At 37.3% G+C, this 25,892-nt stretch overlaps 1 protein-coding gene across 2 annotated transcripts in view; it reads left to right on the forward strand.

The window, feature by feature from the left end:
* The window catches only part of HSH2D (hematopoietic SH2 domain containing), a 46,771-nt gene that overhangs the window by 19,823 nt on the left and 1,056 nt on the right, over positions 1–25,892 (forward strand). Inside the window, exons 2-6 of one of the 2 annotated variants that reach the window (XM_053700706.1) lie at positions 3,487–3,576; positions 11,644–11,742; positions 11,855–12,020; positions 21,475–21,768; positions 25,804–25,892. The exon at positions 25,804–25,892 is cut by the window's right edge and continues 1,056 nt beyond it. In XM_053700706.1, the coding sequence (XP_053556681.1) occupies positions 11,859–12,020; positions 21,475–21,768; positions 25,804–25,892 (545 nt within the window). In that variant the 5' untranslated portion in view covers positions 3,487–3,576; positions 11,644–11,742; positions 11,855–11,858. The remainder of the gene's footprint in view (positions 1–3,486; positions 3,577–11,643; positions 11,743–11,854; positions 12,021–21,474; positions 21,769–25,803) is intronic. The other variant, XM_053700705.1, reaches the window with a different exon arrangement.

Consider the following 25,892-nt stretch of genomic DNA (forward strand, 5'->3'; position numbering starts at 1 on the left):
CATGCCATAGCTGTAACTGTGCCAATCCTAAATACATTATCCCCCTGCCCCTTTATGCCAGCCGATGCTGTAGCTGTAAGCATTCCAGCCCTGGCCACATATCACCAGACTTTGTATGTCACATGCTGTAAAGCTACATATTTGATTTAAGTTAAAGGATACTAAGATATCAGCACATCTGGGGTGAGATTACATATGCAGCGCAGGCTTCAGCGTAACTGCTGAAACCTGCGTCGCCTGTAATTTCCCCTTGCACATCAGGGAATCACATATATGGCGCCTGCAGTTCATAAAGTGCCGTAAATTGGATAAACTAGCGATGTCCAGAAATGTGCGTAAATACAAATTTCTGGAGTCACCAGTGACTTAAGGCACGTTAGAAACTGCCAGCGTCTAAGAAAAAAAGTTAAATCTCCCGTAAAAGTCTAACACGCCTCCCAAAAATAAACCCGACATGTCAAAACACCTATATCCACCATCACCCCTATACCGGAACTAATAATAAATGTATTTATCCCTAAATCCACCAACCCCAACATCGCAGTCTACCTAATAAATATATAAACCCCTAATCCGCCATTCACCCACATCGCGATCTACCTATTAAAACTATTGACCCCTAATCCGCCATTAACCCACATCGCAACAAACCTTATAAATCTATTAACCCCTAATCCGCCAATCTCACATTGCAATAAACCTAATAAATGTATTAACCCCTAATCCGCCATTAACCCACATCGCAAATAACTAATTAAATTACTAAGCCCCCTAACCTAACACCCCCTAAATTAAACCAAAATTACCTAAATTAAAAAATACTGTTACAATTAAAATAAAAAAGCTAATATTACTTAAAAATAAAAAAACCTAAAATTAAATTAATCTAAGATTACAAAAAATAAAAAAGTCTAACATTACATAAAATAATAAACTAAATGATCAAAAATAAAAAATAAACCTAATCCCTATGAAAATAAAAAAGACCCCCAAAATAAAAATGCCCTACAAAGGCCCATTTAAGGGCTATTGGTAGTTTAGTATTAGATTAGGGAATGTTTTTATTTTGTTTGTTTTTTTATTTTCAATAATTTGGTTTATTATTTTATGTAATGTTAGACTTTTTTATTTTTTGTAATCTTAGATTAATTTAATTTATTTTTTTTTATTTTTAAGTAATGTTAGCTTTTTTTATCTCATTTGTAATTTAGTATTTTTTAATTTAGGTAATTAGGGTTAATTTAGGGGGTGTTAGGTTTGGGGGCTTAGTAATTTAATTAGTTATTTGCGTTGTGGGGGTTTGACGGATTAGGGGTTAATAGATTTATTAGGATTATTGCATTGTGTGGGTTTAGTGGATTAGGGGTTAATAGTTTTATTAGGTTTATTGCGATGTGGGTTAATGGCGGATTAGGGGTTGATACATTTATTAGGTTTATTGCAATGTGGGGGGGTTGGCGGATTAGGCGTTAATACATTTATTAGGTTTATTGTGATGTGGGTTAATGGTGGATTAGGGGTTAATACATTTATTAGGTTTATTTTGATGTGGGTTAATGGTGAATTAGAGGTTAATATATTTTATTAGTTATTGCGATGGGGTTGGCGGTTGACAGGTAGATAGATATTGCACATGCGTTATGTGTTAGTTAATATTTTCAGCCAGTTACGGGAGTTATGGTGCTCACAATTTCAGCGCAAGGCTTGCTGCGCCTGCCTATGTGTGGCGAGGTGAAAATGGAGTAAAATGTCTCAATTGTAGCCACGTAAGTCCTTGCGCTGTATATGTGATACCGATTTACGACGCGGCTCTATGTTAGCTTATGGGAGTAAAAATTGCGGGCGACGGGTGAAATGAAATATACGTGCAGCATTTATATGCGGCGCTGTATATGTGATACCAAAACCGCATAAAAACCGTCAACGCCGCATATGTAATCTTGTCCCTTAAGTTTATCTAGTTTATGGTTTTGCACACTTCCTGCTCTGCATGACTCGAAAATTTGATATGACCTGTAAGGTGTAGTCAGAATATTGAGGAGCTACACACACAACTTTACAAGATAGATAACACATTTACATTACTTATATATATTTTTTTAAATATGTTTATCAGCCAGGAACTCAATATTATGAACTGTGGCTATGTAATTTGTAAAACCCTAATATCACATGTACGTATATAACTACCCCAGCTCTGCACACACTGTACCTGGCACAGACGGTTCCTTCATAGCAGCAGCAGACTAAGGTTGCCACCTCAGCCATGTTGACCTGGACAGTTATGAGTTACACATGCGGCAGGGTGTGCAGGGAGAAACAGGTATTGTGCCTCTGAATAGCACATGAATATCACTAGTCATATTCCTCCCTGCACACCCTGGCTGCAGCATGTGTAACTCATAACTGTCTAGGTTAACATGGTTGAGATGACAACCCTACAGCAGACAGGCATTGATCACCACTATAAAGATCACTAAAACTAACCTGCCTCACTCTGCAGCCACTAGGGAATGCCCCAGCGTTGTCACCCTGCAAGTCAGTAAACGCAAGTGGAGGTTCCCTGTAAAAAGTGTACCAGAGAATCATTCTACCCTCATCCACCAGCTTCATGCCACCCATCCTCCACAAGGCAAAGAGCAAGTGAACTGCCACTTCCTGATGTCACTGGGAATGTAAACTGGAGAAGTAACAGCAGTTCTTCTCATTTACATACTGGGACTAGGAATAGGAAACCCTTTTCAGGCAAATTCAGAACATTCCGGGAGAGCATAGCTCAGAACTTTAAAAATATAGGGCAGACTGCCCGAACTCAGGACTTTCCCTAAAAAATAGGGAAATCTGGTCACATTAAAGGGATAGGAAAGTCAAAATTAAACTTGCATGATTCAGATAGAGCATGTCATTTTAAGACCCTTTAAAATTATTTTCTATTTTCAAAGGTGCTTCGTTCTCTTGGTATCCGTTGTTGAAGAAGAATACGCACATATCCTATACTAGTGGGAGCTAGCCGCTGATTGGTGCCTGCACACATTTGTCTCTTGTGATTGGCTAACTAGATGTTTGCAGCTAGCTGCCAGTAGTGCAATGCCATTCCTTCTGCAAAAGATAACAAGAGAATGAAGCAAATTTAATAATAGAAGTAAATTGAAAAGTTTTTGGGGTTTCCTGTCTCTTTAATAGTATGCAAATTATTTTTAACAAACTTTTATGATTCAGATAGAGCATGCAATAAAAACAAAAAACAATATCCATCCATACAACTTTATTTAGCGTGTATAATTTATTTATGATAATGTATGCTATTTTTTCCAACAAATATGGCACCAATATGAGCCAGCAGATGGAGAAATTGCTAAATATCAGGATATGGTAAACATTTGATCTATTCTACTTTGTATGAAAACAATATATTTTTCAATGTGTGTGTATTCTACTATATTTATACCTTACAATGCTAATGGTACATATTTTTTTCCAATAAAGAGATGCAGAAGACCTGTTAAAAGACAAAACTTCAGGATGTTTCCTTATTAGAGTTGGAGAAAGCCGGATTGGATACAGTTTGTCTTACAAGTAAGAAATCTACAACTATACTATTCAATATCTAAGTTTACTGATTGACATCATTGAAAGAAAGATTGTATCAGATGGTTTGCATTGTGGGATACAAACAAACTTTACTGAAAAGCCAAAACATTGCGTAATGAACAAAAATGGAAACGAAGTTGCGCAGAGGATGATATATGTGAGTTAAACAGAGTCTAACATGATTCACCCAACCCATACACTAAAGGGAATAAAGTAGCTCATATTTAAGTGAACAAGCTCCTCACAGTAAAAGATAAAAATAAAAAATGAGGGTTATCACACTCACAAAAAACTAATCTGAATATGAAATCTGATGGCAGATGAGATCAGCTATTATGATGTTGTATCACCAACAAACAAAATATCCCATTCCTAAAAACACATTACACAAAATCAGACTTTCAGTTCTGTTCTCCATATGGTCTTTATCTGTTTAGCACAGGTCTTAGTGGCTTAAAGGACATTAGCTAACGCACATAACATATTACACACTGTTACACATCTAACACTTATGTGACTAGATAATAAAGGTATGAGTGATTATGTACAGTGACTAAGATCCTTGGTGATCTGTAATATCCTAATTATGTACTAATTGTGGCTATATTATTGCAAATGTGTTACTAATGGATTAAACAAATGAACCCACTGGAACCTGGATGCCTAAACACATGGGCAGAATGGCTTCAAAATTCATGGGGGTAGATTTATCAAGCAGCGGATGCTGCAATCTATCCCTGAAGTTTCAGGTCCGTCTGAAACTTAAGTTAAGAACTAGCAGTCGTAAGACCGCTGCTCCTTAACCCTTTGGCTGCTAAGCCATTTCCTACCTGTTTGATAAGCTGGTTTTGAGCTTTTTGTTGCAGCTCGCATTCACACTCTTTTAGAAGTTGTTTTTGTGTAAATAACCTATACAAACTATATATTGTTTTTTCAGCAGACTCTTGCAGATTCAAAATATATAATTATTATATGTGTATTTGTTATCATGTTTGAAAAATAAAGCAAAACATTAGAAAAAAGCGTATATTTTTACTCCTGACTCAATAATTAATTGTATGCAATTTTATTTTTGTAAACTCTATCATCAAAACCTGTGTGAATAAATATTTGTAGTAGATAACCTGTATAAAATAAGTAAAAATTGAGAACATTTAATTTTGTTTTTCTACTGTTTTATTGCTGGGATGTCAATTTAGTATATAATCAAAAACAGCGTTTTTAAATGTAATATTCTGTTACTGGCATTTAAACAGTTCTAGCTGCCAGGGAAGTTAAGATATTTGTATTTATATCCCAAAAAAGTTTTCTGAGCAAAGTGCGCTGTTTAGTTATATATTGCGCACTCCAATTTTGTGCTATATATACATGTAGCCCCTTATTTGATGCACCAAGGGGTGTACTTTCCAAAAATGTGCACTTTATTTACTGCATCTTAACTTCCCAGGTAGCTACAGCTGTCTAATTGCAGACATCTCCCTTAAAAATTAAAAGACAATTATTTTAGACTTTTTTAGGCTTTCATGTCTGCAATTAAACAGCTCTAGCCACATGGGAAGTTAAAAAGGGTACATAAAGCACACATTTGTATAAAGTATACCCCTTTGGGCATCAAATGAGGGGCTACATGTATTTCTAGCACAAAAGTGGTGTGCGTAAAAATTAACGGAATATGGTGCTTTGGTTAGAAAATGTTTTTTTTTAAGTAAAGTGACATGTTCAGCTATTTCTTCCGCACTCAAATTTTGCGCTATATATACATATAGTCCCTTATTTGATGCACCAAGGGGTGTACTTTCCAAAAATGCGCACCAGGGACAAAGCCTCTGGAAGAATCTTCTCTAGCAGATCTAGCGTCATCCGAGAAGGAAACAAAGTCGGAGTTCATAAGGAACTCAGCTTCTTCCTTGTCACTCATCAGATGCTCAGCCATAATTCTCTTTACAAAGTGAATAGATATTTTGAAAGAAATTATGCTGCTAGAAAATATATAATTTTTATTGCAAAAAAATAAGCTTCTGCAGTAAAAATACAGGGGTTTTGAAAGACGGTGAGAGCTGCGCAAAGAGGGTGTTTTGAGCACCTTCCGAGGGCTCTAAAAGACTGATTATAAATATGACTGTATATATATTTAATAAAAGCATCTCTCTAACATTGATTCATTTGTTATCACATGAGTCAGGTGTTCATGTGATTACAAATATTATATCGGTATCCGTATAGTAAGGGAATGTCATTTTTCTTAGCTAGGTGATCACTCTGACAATGTTGGTTACTACGGTGATCATTTAGCTAATATACTTAAATTGATAAAAAAAAAAAAAAAAACAGGGACTAATTTATTTTAGGGAAATCTATTTTAGGGGTCTCTATGCAATTTTGATCTTTATGTGCCTTTAGAGACCCCCTTATCATTTTTTAAATAATTTGAAAGTGTATTTATTTTTAACTTTTTATTTTTTTTACTACACTTTAAAGACTTACACCATTGGAATGGTGAGGTGATTGCCTTTCCAATGGTCTTGGGGATCTGTAGCTGCTTAGATGCCAAAGATATGGGCATCTAAGCAGCATGCCCCATCTCTACATAACTGCCAATTGACAGTTGTAAATAAAGTTGTGTGAGGATGTCATTGCATCAATGCGTGATGATGTCATCACGCTCTGTGTGAAGCACCAAGCCTGCTCTTCAATATGAGGGCAAGATCAAATGAGTGGAGGGATATGGGGGCCCTCAGGCCCCCTCAATGTTAGTTAGTCCTAGCAACGGCATGGAGCCGTTGTTAGCACCTGAGGGTGAAACTTAGCGATGGCTCCATGCCTTCATTAGCACTCAAAGGTTTAACTCATCTGCCACCTCTGAGGTTGCGGACAGCAATCATCTCGATCGGATATGATCGAGATAATTGACACCCCCTGCTAGCGACCGATTGGCCGCAAATGTGAAGGGGGCGGCATTGCACAAGCATTTCACAAGAAATTATTGTGCAATGATAAATGCCAAAAGCATATGCCCGACATTTGATAAATCTATAAACAACATATGAGAATATCTATTTGATTCTGAAATGTCTAACCTTTGTTTCTTGTGGTCTAACAGCTAAATAACCTAATTAGGGGTCTCTCTGAGCCTTGACAATCTGTCTCTCACCACTGTTACTACAGGATAAAGATTTGAAATAAAGCTGTCATTTGTTAATAATTAAAATATTTAGTAGGATATAAGAACATGTACAAAACTAAAACAAATTGTCAAACCCCAAACCATAAATTATATTCAGCTTATTACACCCCATATTTTTTACATATGCAATCTTTTGATTGGGACAGTATAATGGAGTTTAAAGGGACAGTGTACTGTGAAATTATTTTCCCCTTAATGTGTTTCCAATGGCTTATTATATCAGCTGCAGAGTATAAAATGTATGATAAATTGTTCCATTATGTTTCTTTATGTAAATCATAAAGCTGGATTTGCTCTTTGAAATCACAACCCATCAAAATAGGCTAAGCTTGCAGAGATATCAGACATCCTTATCTTATCATTTAAATGCTTCCCTTTTTTATATTTTATTTATAACCAACTGTGAGGGCAATAAATTAATACAGAATTCACCTCACTGTGCAGGGTGAAAAGAGAAATCATGCAGGAAATTAAATAGAATAGCCTTGTACAAATATAGAACAAAATGTCTAACATACAAGTAGCTGGAGGCATTATAGCAACAGGGCTATGTTTCCATACTACTGGGGTTTTGCAATTCTCATAAACAAATAGATTACTTAGCATACTAAATAAATTAAACACGAGTCATACAAGATGTATGTTGGACAAAGTATCAATATCAATTGCATATCAGAACTGATGTAAAGAGAAAACAACAATTGCTATTTTATGCTCACAGAAATATATATATATATATAAGGTAAGTAAGTTGAGTCCAGCACCGTAGGTTTTGTAAAATTTCTCTCCAACCTGTGTGCTCGTTACCAAGGAGTATCAGCCAAACTCCAGCATATACAGTCCATGTAGAAAGCAAGGTAACAGCACCACAGTACAAAAAATGTTCTTTTATAGGTGAAAAATCTTTATTTGAGGTATAGCAACCATTAAAAAGCGACGTTTCGGACCTACATGCATGATTAAGGACCATGTAGGTCAGAAACGTCGCTTTTTAATGGTTGCTATACCTCAAATAAAGATTTTTCACCTATAAAAGAAGATTTTTTGTACTGTGGTGCTGTTACCTTGCTTTCTACATGGACTATATATATATATATATATATATATATATATATATATATATATACATACATATATACATATATATATATATACAGTATATAAGCTCGTAATCAGTGACTGTCCCTCTTAAATAGGGACAGTTGGGAGGTGAACAGTAATAGAAATAAAAAATGAACTTAATGTGACTAGTGTACAAATAGGACACTGGTATCTGCAGTAAACTTATTATTAGCAGTCTCAGTAGATATAAACAATTGAACTATCTCATTGCTGTAAGTCCCCTGACTATTAAGCATATTAAACAAATTATGTACGAGACATACAGGGTATGTGCTGGCTGGGCAAAGATATCAAATGTGCATTGGGACCCATGTAAGGAGAAAACCACAATTATAATTTGTATTAATAGTCACAATAATGGCTCACAGTAAAGAATAGTATATAATGTGTTGCCATACTGCTCAGGCACTGAGTATTACTGTGTCAGAATGGGCTAAAGGTAGATAAGTAGCTTCCATCTAGAATATAATAAAAATGGAATCCTAACTGTGTCCCCAGATTACATAAACCAGTGTTCTCTCCAGGACCTTTTTAGCTGGTGCACCACCCGGCTGATTTTTCTGACAACCCGACTAAAATGTTAGCCAATATTAAGCTAAAATTAGCTAATATTCAAAAAAGTATTTTTTTTTTTTTTTATTTTTTTTTACAATTTATCATTAAATAAAAAATACATTTATGTTAAATTATGTAATTCATTTGTGCTTTGGCTAACAGAAAATTATATAAAATTAGAAAACATTACATTGTCCCAACCCAGCTACTTCATAATGCGACCCGGCTAGCAATTTTTTTCTGTGTAGAACACTGTAAACAATGATGATATTTCTATCTGCTAATATGGGTAGAATGCTATATCGATACTAAAGGAATTTTTCTTTTTCACAATCATTAAAGTAGTAAAAAAAACTACTTAATGTGACTAGTGGACCAGGGGAACCTAATGTTTAAAGTCACCGCAAAAATAAACCATTACACTATCTCATTACTGTAGGTCCCCTGGTTAGTGACTGTCTCTCAGTGTATTAAATTCCTAATACTAGACAAAAAACACACAGATAAAAAAATGGTATACGAAACTCAGAAACTAAGAAAACCAGCAATTTTCAAACAAAGAAAACTTACGGTCAGCTATCCATGTTTATTAGTAATAGCGTTCAGTCTACCGATTAACAAGCTAGGACAGACAACCATCTGGTGACATACAAGAGATCTAATAACAGGTATCAGCTCCAGATCAGCAGTCAGTCATTTTGCCAAATAAATTTGATTAACCCACGCTTGCTCTTATTTTGACTAGTCCAACAAGTTTGATGCCCCTGTTTCCAAGCGAGCCTTCAGGCTCTCCGGAAACAGTAGTTATGAAGCAGTGGTCTAAAGACCGTTGCTCCATAACTTGTCCGCTGCCTCTGAAGCTGCGGTCTTCAATCCGCCTGATCCTATACGATCGGGCTGATTGACACCCCCTGCTAGCGGCCGTGAATCTGCAGGGGGAACTGCCTGTGTAATGATAAATGCCGACAGTGTATGCTGTCGGCATTTATCGATGTGTGGCCGACATTATACACTACATCGTATCATGTCCTCTCGCACTTTGATAAATTGACCCCATAATCTTGAGTGATACCCCCAGCGTGTCCTGCATGATCAGTGTCATCAAAGATATCTGTGGCAAAAGCATCTGTGAATGTAGGAATCAGACCAGTTTTGGCAGTATTATAGCTCTCTGTTGCATCCACACACTGATGGTATCAGTTCCCATCAGCTGCAGGATGCATTGTGTCAGCAGAAAAAACGGCCAATCCAGGGTCCCATGGTAGGTCAGTTTGGCAATCCATCAAGCTGATAAGCCTTTTACTGGTGCCATGTATATCTCTACTCTTTCTTAGCTCCTGCAAGATGACACACAGAGATGATTGAAAGGAATCAACAGATAGTTTGTAAGAAGTGCCATTTTGTTGAACAAGCCAAATGGCCTCAGTAAGATTATATGACTCCTTGTTAGCCAAGAGTTGTAATTTCTTGATACAGAATGATTCCCGGGCACAAAAGTTGTTAAAGGAGAAGTGGATGGCAAATATTATGGCCATAAACAGTTATAAACACGGATTACTGACATGGAGCTTCAGAATTCAGTGGCCATCTTGGAGCGTCGCCTTTCTTATCTCAGTCGCTATACAGTACTTAGAAAGAACAATTGAAAATTAATATTTTAGAATTGTTTCTCTCCCTCCTCCTACTGGGAGTGAAATTTATTTTGCTGACTATGTTTTCATAGTTTGTCAATAGCCTATACTTAAGTATAGAAACTTTCAGTATAGGTAGGGATACCAAAGGCAAAATCAGCTATTTAAAATGTCAATATAAAAGCCAAGGAGATAGTTATAAACAATTGAATACACTCCAGCAGGTAGAATGGATCACTGGAAATAAATTCAAGAGGGGAAAATTGTTGTGTAAACTGTCCATTTTAAGCGTGGTTTTGTGTGTGTGTGTGTGAGAGGGGGCTGTATGGATTCATTTCTGTATTCACATGCTCCCTATTTAAGTGCCTATACAATGGAAAGACCCCATAAAAGATTAAAATTCATGGACTTATGTAGGCCACAGAAATTCGTAATCCTAAAATAAAAGCAGCCTTTATGTCCACAGTGCACATTTTTAGATCATGTTAAAAGGCAGCAGTCATATGGTCTATTCTATACTAGGGATACCTGGCCCTGAAAAGGTTAAAAACACACCTCATTTCAAGGATCTTAAAAGGGCATGGAAGTCACAATTAAACTTTCATGATTCTGATAGAGTGTACAACAGAAAAAAGAAGCAATCTTTCAATTCCCTCCTATTATAAATATTGCCCTTTTTCTATTGGTTTCCTTTGCTGAAACGTAGCCCCTTTCCAGAAGAGCATACTAAGGTAGGTTTAGAGGTGTGCGTGTGTCTTCAGCACTATATAGTAGGGATGTGCATTCGAATCCTTTGTTAGGAGTCAAATGCGGAAGAATGCGGCTGCTCGTGGTTTTCAGAGCTGGATTTATTCTTGTGAAAGATCAACACATTAAGATCTGTCTCTGAAAACAACTGATAGCCGTGCACAGCAGCCTTCTTCTGCATTCGGATACTAACAAAGGATCTAAATTCACATCCCTATTTTATATATATAACATTGTTGCAAACACTCTTGCAGTATAGTACTCTAGATACATGCCCACTCCTAAGCCTACCATCTGCTCTTGTGGAAAGGGACTCGGTTTTTACAAAGAAGACCAATAAAAAAAGGTTAATTTTTAATTTTACACACTTCATGAATCATGAAAGTTTAATTTCCCTTTAAGATGAGGACTGGCGTGTCCCGTCATGAATGAGGAGCGCTTTCTTATTGATGATGATGAGGAAAAAAAGCTTCACTCCCAAAAGATATTAAGAAACATGGAAACATAGATCTTGACAGCAGAGAACAGCAATAGTCTGCCCATATTTCCTATAAAGTGTAAGCTTAAATAGTTTGTAGACTAGTCTTATGCCTATCCCAAACATTCTTGAAGTCCCTCACAGTGTATATCTTTACCACATTTAATGGAAGTTTATACCATGAATCAACACCTTTTCTATGAGAACTCCCCAACCATTGTCCTCAAAATGTGCCTGTTTAAAGAATTAGCCTGCAGAAAGTGTAGACCTGTTTATCTTATCTCAGTTTCTCTATATACAAAGGCAATACTTAAGGATTTAAATGTTCATTTTAGGTGGTGGATTCAGTGAGCAAAATCAGCTACTTCAATTGCAAAACTAAACATAAAGGAGCACATTCCAATGCATATAATACTCTGCAGTTGAAATAACAAGTAAGGTGTAAAACTGTCAGTCCACTGTCTCTTTAATCCATGGCTGTTATACTTAATATGTAAACAAAGTTAACATGTCATATCTGTCTTAATTCTTTACTTTTTATTTTAGAGCTATGGATTGCTACAGGCATTTTATGATTGATGTCTGGAAAGATCAGGAATGTACCTTATCAGGAGACAGCCGAGTGCACAAGACACTAGAAGATTTAGTAAATCACTATTCACGTTATCCTCTGTGTCCTTATAATGAGATTCTAACTGTACCATGTGGACAGGTGAGTTTCAAATATTTAAGAGACAATCTAAGTCATTAAGTAATTCGTTTTTACCTCATTCTTAAATGATACAATTATGTATGATTTTATTTTAAACTGTATAAAGCAGGCTTGTTCGCCTTATGACCCATGCCCAATCTGTGGCCCTCCTCCAATAAATCAACACTTTACCACATACTATACTATAGATAATTTTGAACCAGTAAGGAATTTGTCAGTAATATTCTTTTTTTAGCTGGAATAGTGTACTGATATTGGTGTAAATGTGTATTTGGGGTGCCTGCGTGTGTTTTTGGATCTGTACTATCATACAGGTACATCAATGAATAATATTAGGCAGATAATTGTACTGATATAAGCCAGTACAATAATCTATACTATAATCGCGTTTGTAACGTGTCCGTCGTGTCGCCAGTTGTGCATGCAGCCTCAAAGGAATATTGGCAGCGCGATACAACCAAAAGAATGTTGGCTGCGCGCAAAGCTGCATCCACCTAGACGCAGCAAAGGCAAACGGAGCATTACAAAAACAAAAACCTAACCGCCCGCAATAAGTATTAAAAAAAAAACTAACCGCTTGCAATAAGTATTAAAAAAAAACAACTAATCGCCCACAATAAGTATTAAAAAAACCAAACTAATCGCCCACAATAAGTATTAAAAAAAAACTAACCACCCGCAATAAGTATTAAAAAAAAAACTAACCACCCGCAATAAGTATTAAAAAATAAAAATAAATAACCGCCCGCAATAAGTATTAAAAAAAAACTAATGGCCCGCAATAAGTATTCAAAAAAAACAAACAACCAACTTCCTAAAAAATTATTAACCCCTAAATCCGCCAACCCTAACATCGCAAACTACCTAATACATCTATTAACCCCTAAACTGCCATAAACCCATATCGCTAATTAACCTAATAAATCTATTAACCCCTAAACTGCCATTAATCCACATTACAGTTAACATAATAAATCTATTAACCCCTAAATCGCCAAACCCCACAACGCAAATAACTAATCACTAAGCCCCCTAACAACCCCTAAATTAACCCCATTACATAAATTAAAATAATCCTAAATAACAATTAAAATAAAAAATCCTAACATTACTTAAAAAAATAAAGAAAATTAAGTTTAAACTAATTTAAAATTACAGAAAATAAAAAAGTCTAACATTACACAAAATAATAAACTCCATTATCCAAAATAAAAAATTAAACCTAATCCCTATGAAAATAAAAAGCCCCCCAAGTAAAAACACCCCCTAATCTAAGAATAAGATACCAATAGCCCTAAAAAGGGCTTTTTGTAGGGCATTGCCCTAAAGAAATCGTCTCTTTTACATTAAAAATAAACCAAGTCCCCCCTAACAGTAAAACCCCCCACCCACCAAACCCCCCAATATAAAAAAAACTACCCATTGCCCCTAAAGGGGCATTTGTATGGGCATTGCCCTTCAAAGGGCATTCAGCTATTTTACTGCACTTGAAAGGGCATTCAGCTCTTTTACAGTGCCCAAATTCCTAATCTGAAAAATAACCCCCCCCCCAAAAAAAAAACCTTTAACACTAAGCCCCAAATAGGTTCTTACTGTTCCTGAAGTTCAGCGCAGAAGGTCTTCTTCCAGTCAGGTCCATCATCTTCTATCTTCATCCACAGCGAAGGGGACATGGAGCTGAGGTGCAGAGCGGTCTTCCCAGATGTGGCGATACTTGGCAGCGGTCCTCGGCAGCGTGGAGGCTCCTCTTCATGTGATCGTCCGCCACACACATTCCTATTGGCTGATATTTTAAAATCAACCAATAGGATGAGAGCTAATTAAATCTTATTGGCTGATTTGAACAGCCAATAGGATTTTAGTAGCTCTAATCCTATTAGCTGAATTCAAAATTTCAGCCAATAGGAATGCAAAGTACCCCAAATTGATTGCGGTACCTTGCATTCAATCTTCAGTCTACGACGGACATCGGATGAAGTGGAGCCTCCATGCCGCCGAGGAACGCCTCTGCCACTGCCGCCAGTGACCGCCGTCTAGGATTTCTGCCGTTGAGGACCACAGCTGAGGATCCAGGTATCGGGAACACAGCTCCGCACCTCCGCTCAGTGCCGCCTTCACTCTGGATGAAGATAGAAGATGATGGATCAGTCTGGAAGATGACCTTCTCTGCCGGACTTCAGGAACAGTGAGTACCTATTTGGGGCTTAGGTTTAGGCTTTTTATTTAAATTTTTGGGGTGGTTTTTTTTTTTAGATTAGGGTTTTTGGGGCTTGAAAAAGAGCTGATTGCCCTTTTAAGAACAGTAAAAGAGATGAATGCCCCTTTAAGGGCAATGCCCATACAAATGCCCCTTTAGGAGCAATGGGTAATTTAGTTTTTTTAGTATTATTTTTTTTTATTTTGGGGGGTTTGGTGGGTGGGGGTTTTTTATACAAAATTTTTAGGTAAAAACCCAGGTTTGGTACGCAGGATTACCTTATCCGTATGGAAGATCAGATAAGGAGAATCACATTGTAAAGCAGATAACTCGGAGACTCTACGAGCCGAGGAAATAGCTACCAAAAATAGAACTTTCCAAGATAAAAGTTTGATATCTATGGAATGAAGAGGTTCAAACGGAACTCCTTGAAGAACCTTAAGAACCAAATTTAAGCTCCATGGGGGAGCAACAGGTTTAAACACAGGCTTGATTCTAACCAAAGCCTGACAAAATGCCTGAACGCCTGGAACATCTGCCAGACGCTTGTGCAAAATAATAGACAGAGCAGAAATCTGTCCTTTTAAGGAACTAGCTGACAATCCTTTTTCCAAACCATCTTGGAGAAAAGATAATATCCTGGGAATCCTAACCCTTGGATTCACACCAATAAAGATATGTACGCCATATTTTATGGTAAATTTTCCTGGTGACAGGCTTTCAAAATCACTGATGCTCTCTCCTGCTTGACCTTGACAATCAGTCGAGGGAGCAGAGGAAACGGTGGAAACACATAAGCCAGGTTGAAAGACCAGGGCGCTGCTAGAGCATCTATTAGCGTCGCCTTGGGATCCCTGGACCTGGATCCGTAACAAGGAAGCTTGGCGTTCTAGCGATACGCCATGAGATCCAGTTCTGGTTTGCCACAATGATGAATCAATTGTGCAAACACCTCCGGATGGAGTTCCCACTCTCCCGGATAAAAAGTCTGACGACTTAAAAAATCTGCCTCCCAGTTCTCTACACCTGGGATATGGATAGCTGATAGGTGGCAAGAGTGAGTCTCTGCCCAGCGAATTATCTTTGAGACTTCTAACATCGCTAGGGAACTTCTTGTTCCCCCTTGATGGTTGATGTAAGCCACAGTCGTGGTGTTGTCCGACTGAAATCTGATGTACCTCAGAGTTGCTAACTGACGCCAAGCCTGAAGAGCATTGAATATCGCTCTTCCAGAATATTTATTGGAAGGAGTGTCTCCTCCTGAGTCCACGATCCCTGAGCCTTCAGGGAGTTCCAGACTGCACCCCAACCTAGAAGGCTGGCATCTGTTGTTACAATTGTCCAATCTGGCCTGCGAAAGGTCATACCTTTGGACAGATGGACCCGAGATAGCCACCAGAGAAGAGAATCCCTGGTCTCTTGATCCACATTTAGTAGAGGGGAAAAATCTGTGTAATCCCCGTTCCACTGACTGAGCATGCATAGTTGCAGCGGTCTGAGATGTAGGCGTGCAAACGGGACTATGTCCATTGCCGCTACCATTAAGCCGATTACTTCCATGCACTGAACCACCGAAGGGCGCGGAATGGAATGAAGAACACGGCAGGAATTTAGAAGCTTTGATAACCTGGACTCCGTCAGGTAAATTTTAATTTCTACAGAATCTATCAGAGTCCCTAGGAAGGAAACTCTTGTGAGTGGGGATAGAGAACTCTTTTCCTCGTTCACTTTCCACCCATGAGATCTCAGAAATGCCAGTACTACGTCCATATGAGACTTGGCAATTTGGAAGTTTGACGCCTGTATCAGGATGTCGTCTAAATAAGGGGCCACTGCTATGCCCCGCGGCCTTAGGACCTCCAGAAGCGACCCTAGAACCTTCCTAAAGATTCTTGGGGCTGTAGCTAATCCAAAGGGAAGAGCTACAAACTGGTAATGCCTGTCTAGAAAGGCAAACCTGAGAAACCGATGATGATCTTTGTTATCGGAATGTGAAGATAAGCATCCTTTAAATCCACTGTAGTCATATATTGACCCTCCTGGATCATAGGTAGGATGGTACGAATAGTTTCCATCTTGAATGATGGAACTCTGAGGAATTTGTTTAAGATCTTTAGATCCAAAATTGTTCTGAAGGTTCCCTCTTTTTTGGGAACCACAAACAGATTTGAGTAAAAACCCTGTCCCTGTTCCTCCTTTGGAACTGGATGGATCACTCCCATAACTAGGAGGTCTCGTACACAGTGTAAGAATGCCTCTCTCTTTATCTGGTTTGCAGATAATTGTGAAAGGTGAAATCTCCCTTTTGGGGGGGAAGCTTTGAAGTCCAGAAGATATCCCTGGGATATAATTTCCAACACCCAGGGATCCTGGACATCTCTTGCCCATGCCTGGGCGAAGAGCGAAAGTCTGCCCCCTACTAGATCCGTTACCGGATAGGGGGCCCTTCCTTCATGCTGTCTTAGAGGCAGCAGCAGGCTTTTTGGCCTGCTTACCTTTGTCCCAGGTCTGGTTTGGTCTCCAGACTGTCTTGGACTGAGCAAAAGTTCCCTCTTGTTTGCATTAGAGGAAGTTGATGCCGCACTTGCCTTGAAGTTTCGAAAGGCACGAAAATTAGACTGTTTGGCCCTTGATTTGGACCTGCCCTAAGGAAGGGCATGACCTTTTCCTCCAGTGATATCAGCAATAATCTCCTTCAAACCAGGCCCGAATAGGGTCTGCCCCTTGAAGGGAATGTTAAGCAGCTTAGACTTTAAAGTAACGTCAGCTGACCATGATTTAAGCCATAGCGCCCTGCGCGCCTGTATAGCAAAACCAGAATTCTTAGCCGTTAGTTTAGTCAAATGAACAATGGCATCAGAAAACAAAGGAATTGGCTAGCTGAAGTGCTCTAAGCTTGCCAAGTATGTCATCCAATGGAGTCGCTACCTGTAAAGCCTCTTCCAGAGACTCAAACCAGAACGCCGCAGCAGCAGTGACAGGAGCAATGCATGCAAGGGGCTGTAGGATAAAACCTTATTGAATAAACATCTTCTTAAGATAACCTTCTAATTTTTTATCCATTGGATCTAAAAAAGCACAACTGTCCTCGACAGGGATAGTAGTACGCTTTGCTAAAGTAGAAACTGCTCTCTCCACCTTAGGAACTGTCTGTCATAAGTCCCGTGTGGTGGCGTCTATTGGAAACATTTTTCTAAAAATAGGAGGGGAAGAGAACGTCACACCTGGTCTATCCCATTCCTTATTAATAATTTCTGTAAACCTTTTAGGTATTGGAAAAACATCAGTACACACCGGCACTGCATAGTATTTATCCAGTCTACACAATTTCTCTGGCACTGCAATTGTATCACAGTCATTCAGAGCAGCTAAAACCTCCCTGAGAAACACGCGGAGGTGTTCAAGCTTAAATTTAAATGTAGAAATATCAGAATCAGGTTTCATCATCTTTCCTGAGTCAGAAACATCACCCACAGACTGAAGCTCTCCTTCCTCAGCTTCTGCATATTGTGCGGCAGTATCAGACATGGTTCTTAAAGCGTCAGTATGCTCTGCATTTCGTCTAACCCCAGAGCTATCTCGCTTACCTCTAAATACCGCTGACAGTGTATTATCCATGACTGCCGCCATGTCTTGTAAAGTAATCGCTATGGGCGCCCTAGATGTACTTGGCGCCATTTGAGCGTGAGTCCCTTGAGCGGGAGTCAAAGGATCTGACACGTGGGGAGAGTTAGTCGGCATAACTTCCCCCTCGTCAGATTCCTCTGGTGATAAATTTTTAAGACAGAATATGATCTTTATTGCTTAAAGTGAAATCAGTACATTTGGTACACATTCTAAGAGGGGGTTCCACCATGGCTTTTAAACATAATGAACAAGGAGTTTCCTCTATGTCAGACATGTTTATACAGACTAGCAATGAGACTAGCAGGCTTGGAAAACACCTTAAATCAGGTTAACAAGCAAATATAAAAAATGGTACTGTGCCAAATTTGAAAAAACAGTGAAAAAAGGCAGTAAATCAAACGAAATTTTTACAGTGTATGTAATAAGTTAACAGAGCATTGCACCCACTTGCAAATGGATGATTAACCCCTTAATTCAAAAAACGGATCAAAAAAACGATATAGACGTTTTTCAACAGACACAACAAACTGCCACAGCCTGCTGTGGCCCTACCTTCCCCAATAAACGACTTTGGAAAGCCTTTGAGCCCTTTAGAGATGTCCTATAGCATACAGGGGACTCCTGAGGGAAGCTGGATGTCACAGTTTGTAATTTTAACTGCAACAACTGTAACTTTTATACTACAACAGTGGAAAACCTCAGGTAACTGTTTCTAGGCAAAATTTAAGCCAGCCATGTGGAAAAAACTAGGCCCCAATAAAGTTTTATCACCAAAGCATATATAAAAACGATTAAACATGCCAGCAAACGTTTTATATTGCAATTTTATAAGGGTATTACCCCTGAGAGTAAGCACGATACCAGTCGCTATTAAATCACTGTATTCAGGCTTAACTTACATTAATCCGGTATCAGCAGCATTTTCTAGCATTTTCATTTCTAGAAAAAATTGTAGCTGCACATACCTCATAGCAGAGTAACCTGCACGCCATTCTCCCGCTGAAGTTACCTCTCTCCTCAGACATATGTGAGAACAGCAATGGATCTTAGTTACAACCTGCTAAGATCATAGAAAACTCAGGCAGATTCTTCTTCTATTTACTGCCTGGGATAAAATAGTACAACTCCGGTACCATTTAAAATAACAAACTTTTGATTGAAGATAAAAAACTAACTATATTTCACCACTCTCTCTTACTACCTCCATGCGTGTTGAGAGTTGCAAGAGAATGACTGGATATGGCAGTTAGGGGAGGAGCTATATAACAGCTCTGCTGTGGGTGTCCTCTTGCAACTTCCTGTTGGGAATGAGAATATCCCACAAGTAATGGATGATCCGTGGACTGGATACACCTTACAAGAGAAAAGCCCTTTTAAGGGCTGGCAATAGAGCAGTTTACTTTGGGGTAATGCCACGCAAAAAGCCCTTTTCAGGGCTATTTGTAGGGTTAGACTTAGGTTTAGTGGTAGGGATAGTTTAGTATTTTAGGGGTTAAATAATTTAATATAGCTGGCGGCAGGGTAGGGGGATTAAATTAGGGGTTAATTAATTTAATATAGATGGCGGCGGGGTAGGGGGATTAAATTAGGGGTTAATTAATTTAATATAGATGGCGGCGGGGTAGGAGCTCACTTTAGGGGGTAGGTAAGGTAGATGGCGGCGGTGTAAGGGGCTCACTTTAGTGGGTAGGTAAGTTAGATGGCGGCGGTGTAAGGGGCTCACTTTAGGGGGTAGTTTAATATAGTTGGCGACGGTGTAGGGGGATCACATTAGGGGGTAGTTAATGTAGGTGGCGACGGGGTCCGGGAGCGGCGGTTTAGGGGTTAAATATTTTATTAGGGATTGCGGCAGGGGATCGCAGTTGACAGGTAGATAGACATTGCGCATGCGTTAGGTGTTAGGTTTATTTTGTAGCTAGTTTAGGGAGTTACGGGGCTCCAATAGACAGCGTAAGGCTTACTACGCCTGCTTTTTGTGACGAGGTGAAAATGGAGTAAGATTTCTCCATTTTCGCCACGTAAGTCCTTACGCTGTATATTGGATACCAAACTGCGCTGGTTTGGTATACCTGCCTATGGCCCAAAAAAATACGGGAGACGGCAGAAATATACAAGCATAACTTCTAGGTTACACCGTATATAGGATACCAAACCAGCGCAAAATTCAGCGTCGCCTGCATTTGCGGGCGACGCTGCATATCGGATCGGGCCCCAGGTTGTGAACTGTTGTAAATTTGTTGCAGATAGAGCATTCCAGAGAGCACAAGAAGAGAAAGGGGATAAGCTCTGTGTGTTAATGGAGATGAGGTTGTTAGAATAGCATGATCAATTTTGGGTTTCATGTCCCTTTAAGATGTTTTTGTCCTGTATCAAATATAAACATGAAAAACTCACAAATTCTGCTTAGCCAGAAGATGTAAAAAAAAAGAAAAAATGACTTATTATTGTAGGTAAAGCCACATTTGCTTCATCTTATCAATGTTCCAAAATGTCTTTATTCACAGTATTTGTGAAGATGACTTTCACTATAAGTGACAATAATATTTCCTATCCTATGGCTTTTCTCATTGGTTCTGAAGTTTAAAGGAACACATCATGACATTTTATACCCCCATCCAGGTGTATGGACCCTAGTTCAATGCCATTTTTTAAAAGATGATGCCTTATTAAATGCTTGTAAAAAAAAATTTCTGGCCAGCTAAACACTGATACACACCTGTACTTGTCCCTTAAAATAACTAGGTATTTAGTTTTCAGTTCCTCTTCATTGCATAAATGCAGAATTATTCCTGGTTGTAACTAATCCCTGCTCTATTTTTCCTATTTACATAGTTGCATTATTTAATTAGATATTTATATTTTTGACTGATCTATGACTGCTTTAATTGTATATATTGTATTTCTGTGTTGAGAACCATTCCCTCACCAATGAAAGCCATTTAAACTTTTTTTTATAATTGTCTACTATAGCATCTAATCAATCATCTAATTTATCATAACCTATTTTACTAATCTTTGGAATACAATTTCTATTATTCAAAGCACAGTTTTTTATGGTATTGGTTTTTAAGATTTCTGTTATATGCAGGTAGTCCTGCTATAATATAGTAGAGAAATGAGCGAAATGGTTTATTTTTTGTGAGCATAGTCTAGGCTAGATTAGAGTGATGCGCTAACTGTTGTGAGCGAGTGAAAAGGGATTTATCGTTGCTCTTTATGCGTGTTGGAAGTAGCTCTCATATTACAGGTTGAAATTAAACACGTTGGCTTAAAGGGACACTGAACCCAAATTTTTTTCTTTCGTTATTCAGATAGAGCATGCAATTTTAAGCAACTTTCTAATTTACTCCTATTATCATTTTTTCTTCGTTCTCTTGCTATCTTTATTTGAAAAAGAAGGCATCTAAGCTAAGGAGCCAGACAATTTTTGGTCAGAACCCTAGGCAGCACTTGTTTATTGGTGGGTTAATTTATCCACGAATCAGCAAGAACAACCCAGGTTGTTCACCAAAAATGGGCCGGCATCTAAACTTACATTCTTGCTTTTCAAATAAAGATACCAAGGGACATATCTCAAAATAAGGATACAAGATTTTTTTTTTTTTTTTAAAAATATATTTTTTTTTTCAGAAAAGCAAATCTGCAGCTGATTATCAGGAATTATTTGAACATTGTGATACTCAATTTACCACTCCTGGTAACAGAAGCAACATTCCTTTACCTGTTCCTGGACCCGTACACAAATCGGGAGGAACCGGGATACAACCACAAACCGTTTTGCAACAGGAATGTCCACCTCTCCCACCAAAAAGGCTTAGACCAGATTCCTCACAAGAAATATCTGCAGTTCAAAATGGAATGAGAACTAAACTTTACCCCTCAATACCTCAAGGAACACCAGCAAGTGTTTTCACTGATAGCTCTGTAAGTATGCATATCAGTATTTTGTAATACAGGTATACCCCGCTCATACAGCGGGTTAGGGACCGGAGCCCCGCTGTAAAGTGAAAACCGCCTTTAAGTGAAGCAAGGCAGTTTTAGCTTTCTTTTCAGTGTTTAAAATCTTAAAAACATGTTTAAACTAACATATATTAGGGGTGCAATAGTGCTATGTTTAGTTTAACACTAGCACAGCAAATATTCAATTAGTATTCAATAAATACTGTACCTGTAAAATAGTGACAATTACTGTTGTAACAATTTGTCAGCCTATAGCACTGAGACACAGATTGCACTGTAATGCAGTTAACAGAGTGAGCTAAGCATAGCAAAATGGTGCCAGTCACTTTTCTCCCAATCTCACAATGATTTACAGCACTGTTTCAAAATCCTTGTAGGTTGAACTTCAGCTCCACAAAGCGCTGTATTAGCGAATCGCTGTAAAGTGAAGCTCTGTAAAGTGAGGTATACCTGTATATATAGTTGCTAAAAAAAAGTTCTACATCATTATAAAAATTAGCTGAGTATATTAGTGGTTGCTGATGGTTATGTATGCTTTACAAATGATTATACGGTGGTGCCCATTATGCTCCAACCTCATAGGTCACAAACATAAGAATTTAAAGGGACAGTAAAGACAAAATTAAAAGTTTATGATTCAGAAAGAGCACTGGTTTTCAAATCTGCCCTCAGGCCTCCCTAAAAGGCCAGATTTTCAGGATTGCCTTGGGTAAGAGCAGGTAAAATAACCGTGTTTACTAATCAACTGATTGTTTCACCTGTGCTCTAGTTCGGATATCCTCAAAATGTGGTCTGAGGTCAGGTTTGAAAACCAGTGAGATAGAGCATAGAATTTTAAACAATTTTCCAATGTACTTCTATTATCAAAATTGCTTTGCTTTTTTGTTGCCTAGTAACCTGCATAGGCTGATAGGAGCTTAGAAGTGTGCACGTCTTTAGCATTCAATGGCAGAATTGTTTGCAACTATGTATAATATTTCTATAAACATTGTTGCAAACACTGCTGCCATGTGCACATCCTGAGCTCACCAGGGATAACTCTTTAAGAAACGATACCAAGAGAACTAAGGAAATGTGATAATAGAAGTAAATTGGAATTTTTCTTTTATTTCATCATCTATCCAATCTAAGTTTAATTTTTATTTTACTGTCCTTTTAATGTGCCTTTGAAGGATTAAAGGGACATTGTACTGTAAACTTTAACGTGTTCCCAATGATCCATTTTACCTGCTGGAGTTTATTAAATTGTTTGCAAACATCTCATTTACCTTTATTTTGTTATTTAAAAAAAGCTTATTTTGCCTGTTGAAAATGCCACCTATATTGAAAACATGAGTACTTTTGTATTTTCTGTAGAAAAGCCACATAAACAAGATATAATAGTTTAAATCAACTCCCTGTGGGGAGTGAGAGGTATTTTTGTATCTGAAATTGCTATTTTTGACCATTGAATCCTTAGCCCTAATTAGCATTCAAATACCTAACTATTACAATTTCTGTACACAAAGAGATAAACATTAGCAGGTTTGCTTTTAATGCAGACTCAGCCTATTTAAATGGGAATATCCTTGAACACAACAGGTGATGGTCATAATGAGCAAAAAAAAAGAAGCTATTTCAAATACAAAAAATAAACATAAAGAAACAAAATACATTTAGTACTCTGCCGTCCCTTTAATGACACAATGGTAGTCCAGTGTATCTACTAGATGAGCAAGGCACTTATACAATCTTATAGTATCTATATGTATTGCATGACATTTAGGTCATAGGTCTAAATTTGACTGTATATTTAAAACATTTGCAAAGGTTAAACACATAGCAAAAGAAAAATATTTGTTTAACAGAGCATATTATTTTATACTAGAATATCCCTTTAATTGTATGAACACAGTGAACAGTATAGACACAAAAGACAATGCTAACTAATGAATGATAAAACAAAACAGCAAATACACATGTTCATCCGGCAGTTACTACAACATTATTATTGGGGCATTTAGATCTTTATCATAGTGTGTTACAGTATTTATATGGAAACAACTGCTTGAGTCAGACGTCAGTGCCTTTCAACTTACAGACAGGAGTGTTTACTTAAGCAATATTTACCCTGTTCTGTACACAGGCACTTCTTCTTTTTAAATATTGTATTTAGGTGTGTCCACTGCGCAGTGACTTAGGGAATAGGAAAAGTGGGTTTTAACACTTTTACAGGTTAAAGACACATAAAAGTATATTTTTATTTTGCTGCATCTAAAAGAGGGCATATTACAATGTACAGGCGGACCTCGGAGATATGGTTCGGTTCCAGACCACTGCAATAAAGTGAATATAACAATAATGTTAGTCACACTCATCTTTTGTTTCTCAGTGCATATACAAGTTATATTTACACTATACTGTGGTCTATTAAGTGTGCAATAGCATTATGTCTAAAAAAACAAAACAATCTACATACCTTAATTAAAAAATACTTTATTGCTAAAGAATACTAACCATCATCTGAGCCTTCAGTAAATCATAATCTTTTTGCTGGTATAAGTTTGTATTTATGTTAGAAAAATGGCTCCAATAGATTTGCTCGACACATGGTTGCCAAAAAACTTCAATTTGTAAAATGAGCAATATTTGCAAAATGCAATAAAGTGAAGCGCAATAGGTGTTCCTGTATGTAATTTGGGCATGTTATTTTAAACAACTTTCCAATTTCCAATTTACTTTTATCATCAAATTTGCTTTGTTCTCTTGGTATTCTTTGTTGAAAGCTAAAGCTAGGTAGGGCATTTGAAGGCCGCCTCTTATCTCAGTGCATTTTGACAGTTTTTCACAGCTAGACATCACTTGTTTATGTATGTCATATAGATAACATTGTGCTCACTCCCATAGTGTTATTTATGAGTCAGCACTGATATGCTAAAAATGCATGTCTGTCAAAAGAACTGAGATAAGGGGACAGCCTGCAGAGACTTAGATACAATGTAATCACAGAGGTAAAAAGTAAATTAATATAACCGTGCAACACTTAACTGACAACTTGCAATGCAAGCACAATAAGCAGACTACTATTACTTTCAATAGAAAGTATAGTGCACACTATATAAGCATTGGGGTGCATTAAAAGTGGTTTGGTTAAACATCTTGACAAAACATTTGTAATACTCCACCATTTATTATTGTTTGAGCAAGGCCGAGTACAAAATAACACACTTGAATTTTAAGTAGGGTTTCATAAAATATTTATATTAGCATATCCTATGCATATTTTGTCTGCTTCTTTTTAAATATTTAATCATAGGAACCTGTGCTAATAAATAGGGATGGATGATTGTTTTGTGACATTCGAAAAATTAACAAAAAATTAACACATTTGTTTGCCCATTTCAAATGTGGAATGTTTGTACAACATTCTAACATTTGTTTAATGTAATAGTATTTCTAATGCTATCTAATGCTAAATTTAATATTTGAATTATGCAATATTCGAATTAGAAAACTTCAAATCAATATATTTGTAATAGTATTTCTAATGCTCTCTTTAAATTTAATATTTGAATTATTCAATATTTACAATAGAAAAATGTGAATCAAATATATTTGTATCTATTATGTATCAATTTACTAAATTTCCTCCCACATGAACTATTGAACTTCTGAAAAATATTTGTTAAATCGAATGTTACATTTAAAATTTTGAATGTGGATATTCAATCTAATTATGAACATTAGAAAATTAAAGTAATATTCGAAAATCGGAAATAACATTCATTAAACTAATTTTAATTTTTTTTTTGTCCTTATCGACATTCATTTGTCCAAAACGAATGTCTATAGGACTATTTGCTTGACCAAACAAATCGTAGCTTAGACTTTGAAAACCCAGGAATGGGATAAAAAAAGACCCTAATCAAACTACAGAACCAAATGATTGTCTATAATAAATGTGCAAGGATAACTGTACTAGACATTTTTGTTAATTTTGCACTTTTATTTATCTTACAGGTTCCAACAATACAAAACCAACAAGTACGTAGGCATACACTAATGAAAACGCAGAGCTTAGATTCATTGCATTTCACAGACGCTGAAGG

The sequence above is a fragment of the Bombina bombina genome, chromosome 2 (genome assembly GCF_027579735.1).
Source record: "Bombina bombina isolate aBomBom1 chromosome 2, aBomBom1.pri, whole genome shotgun sequence".
Lineage (NCBI taxonomy): Eukaryota > Metazoa > Chordata > Amphibia > Anura > Bombinatoridae > Bombina > Bombina bombina.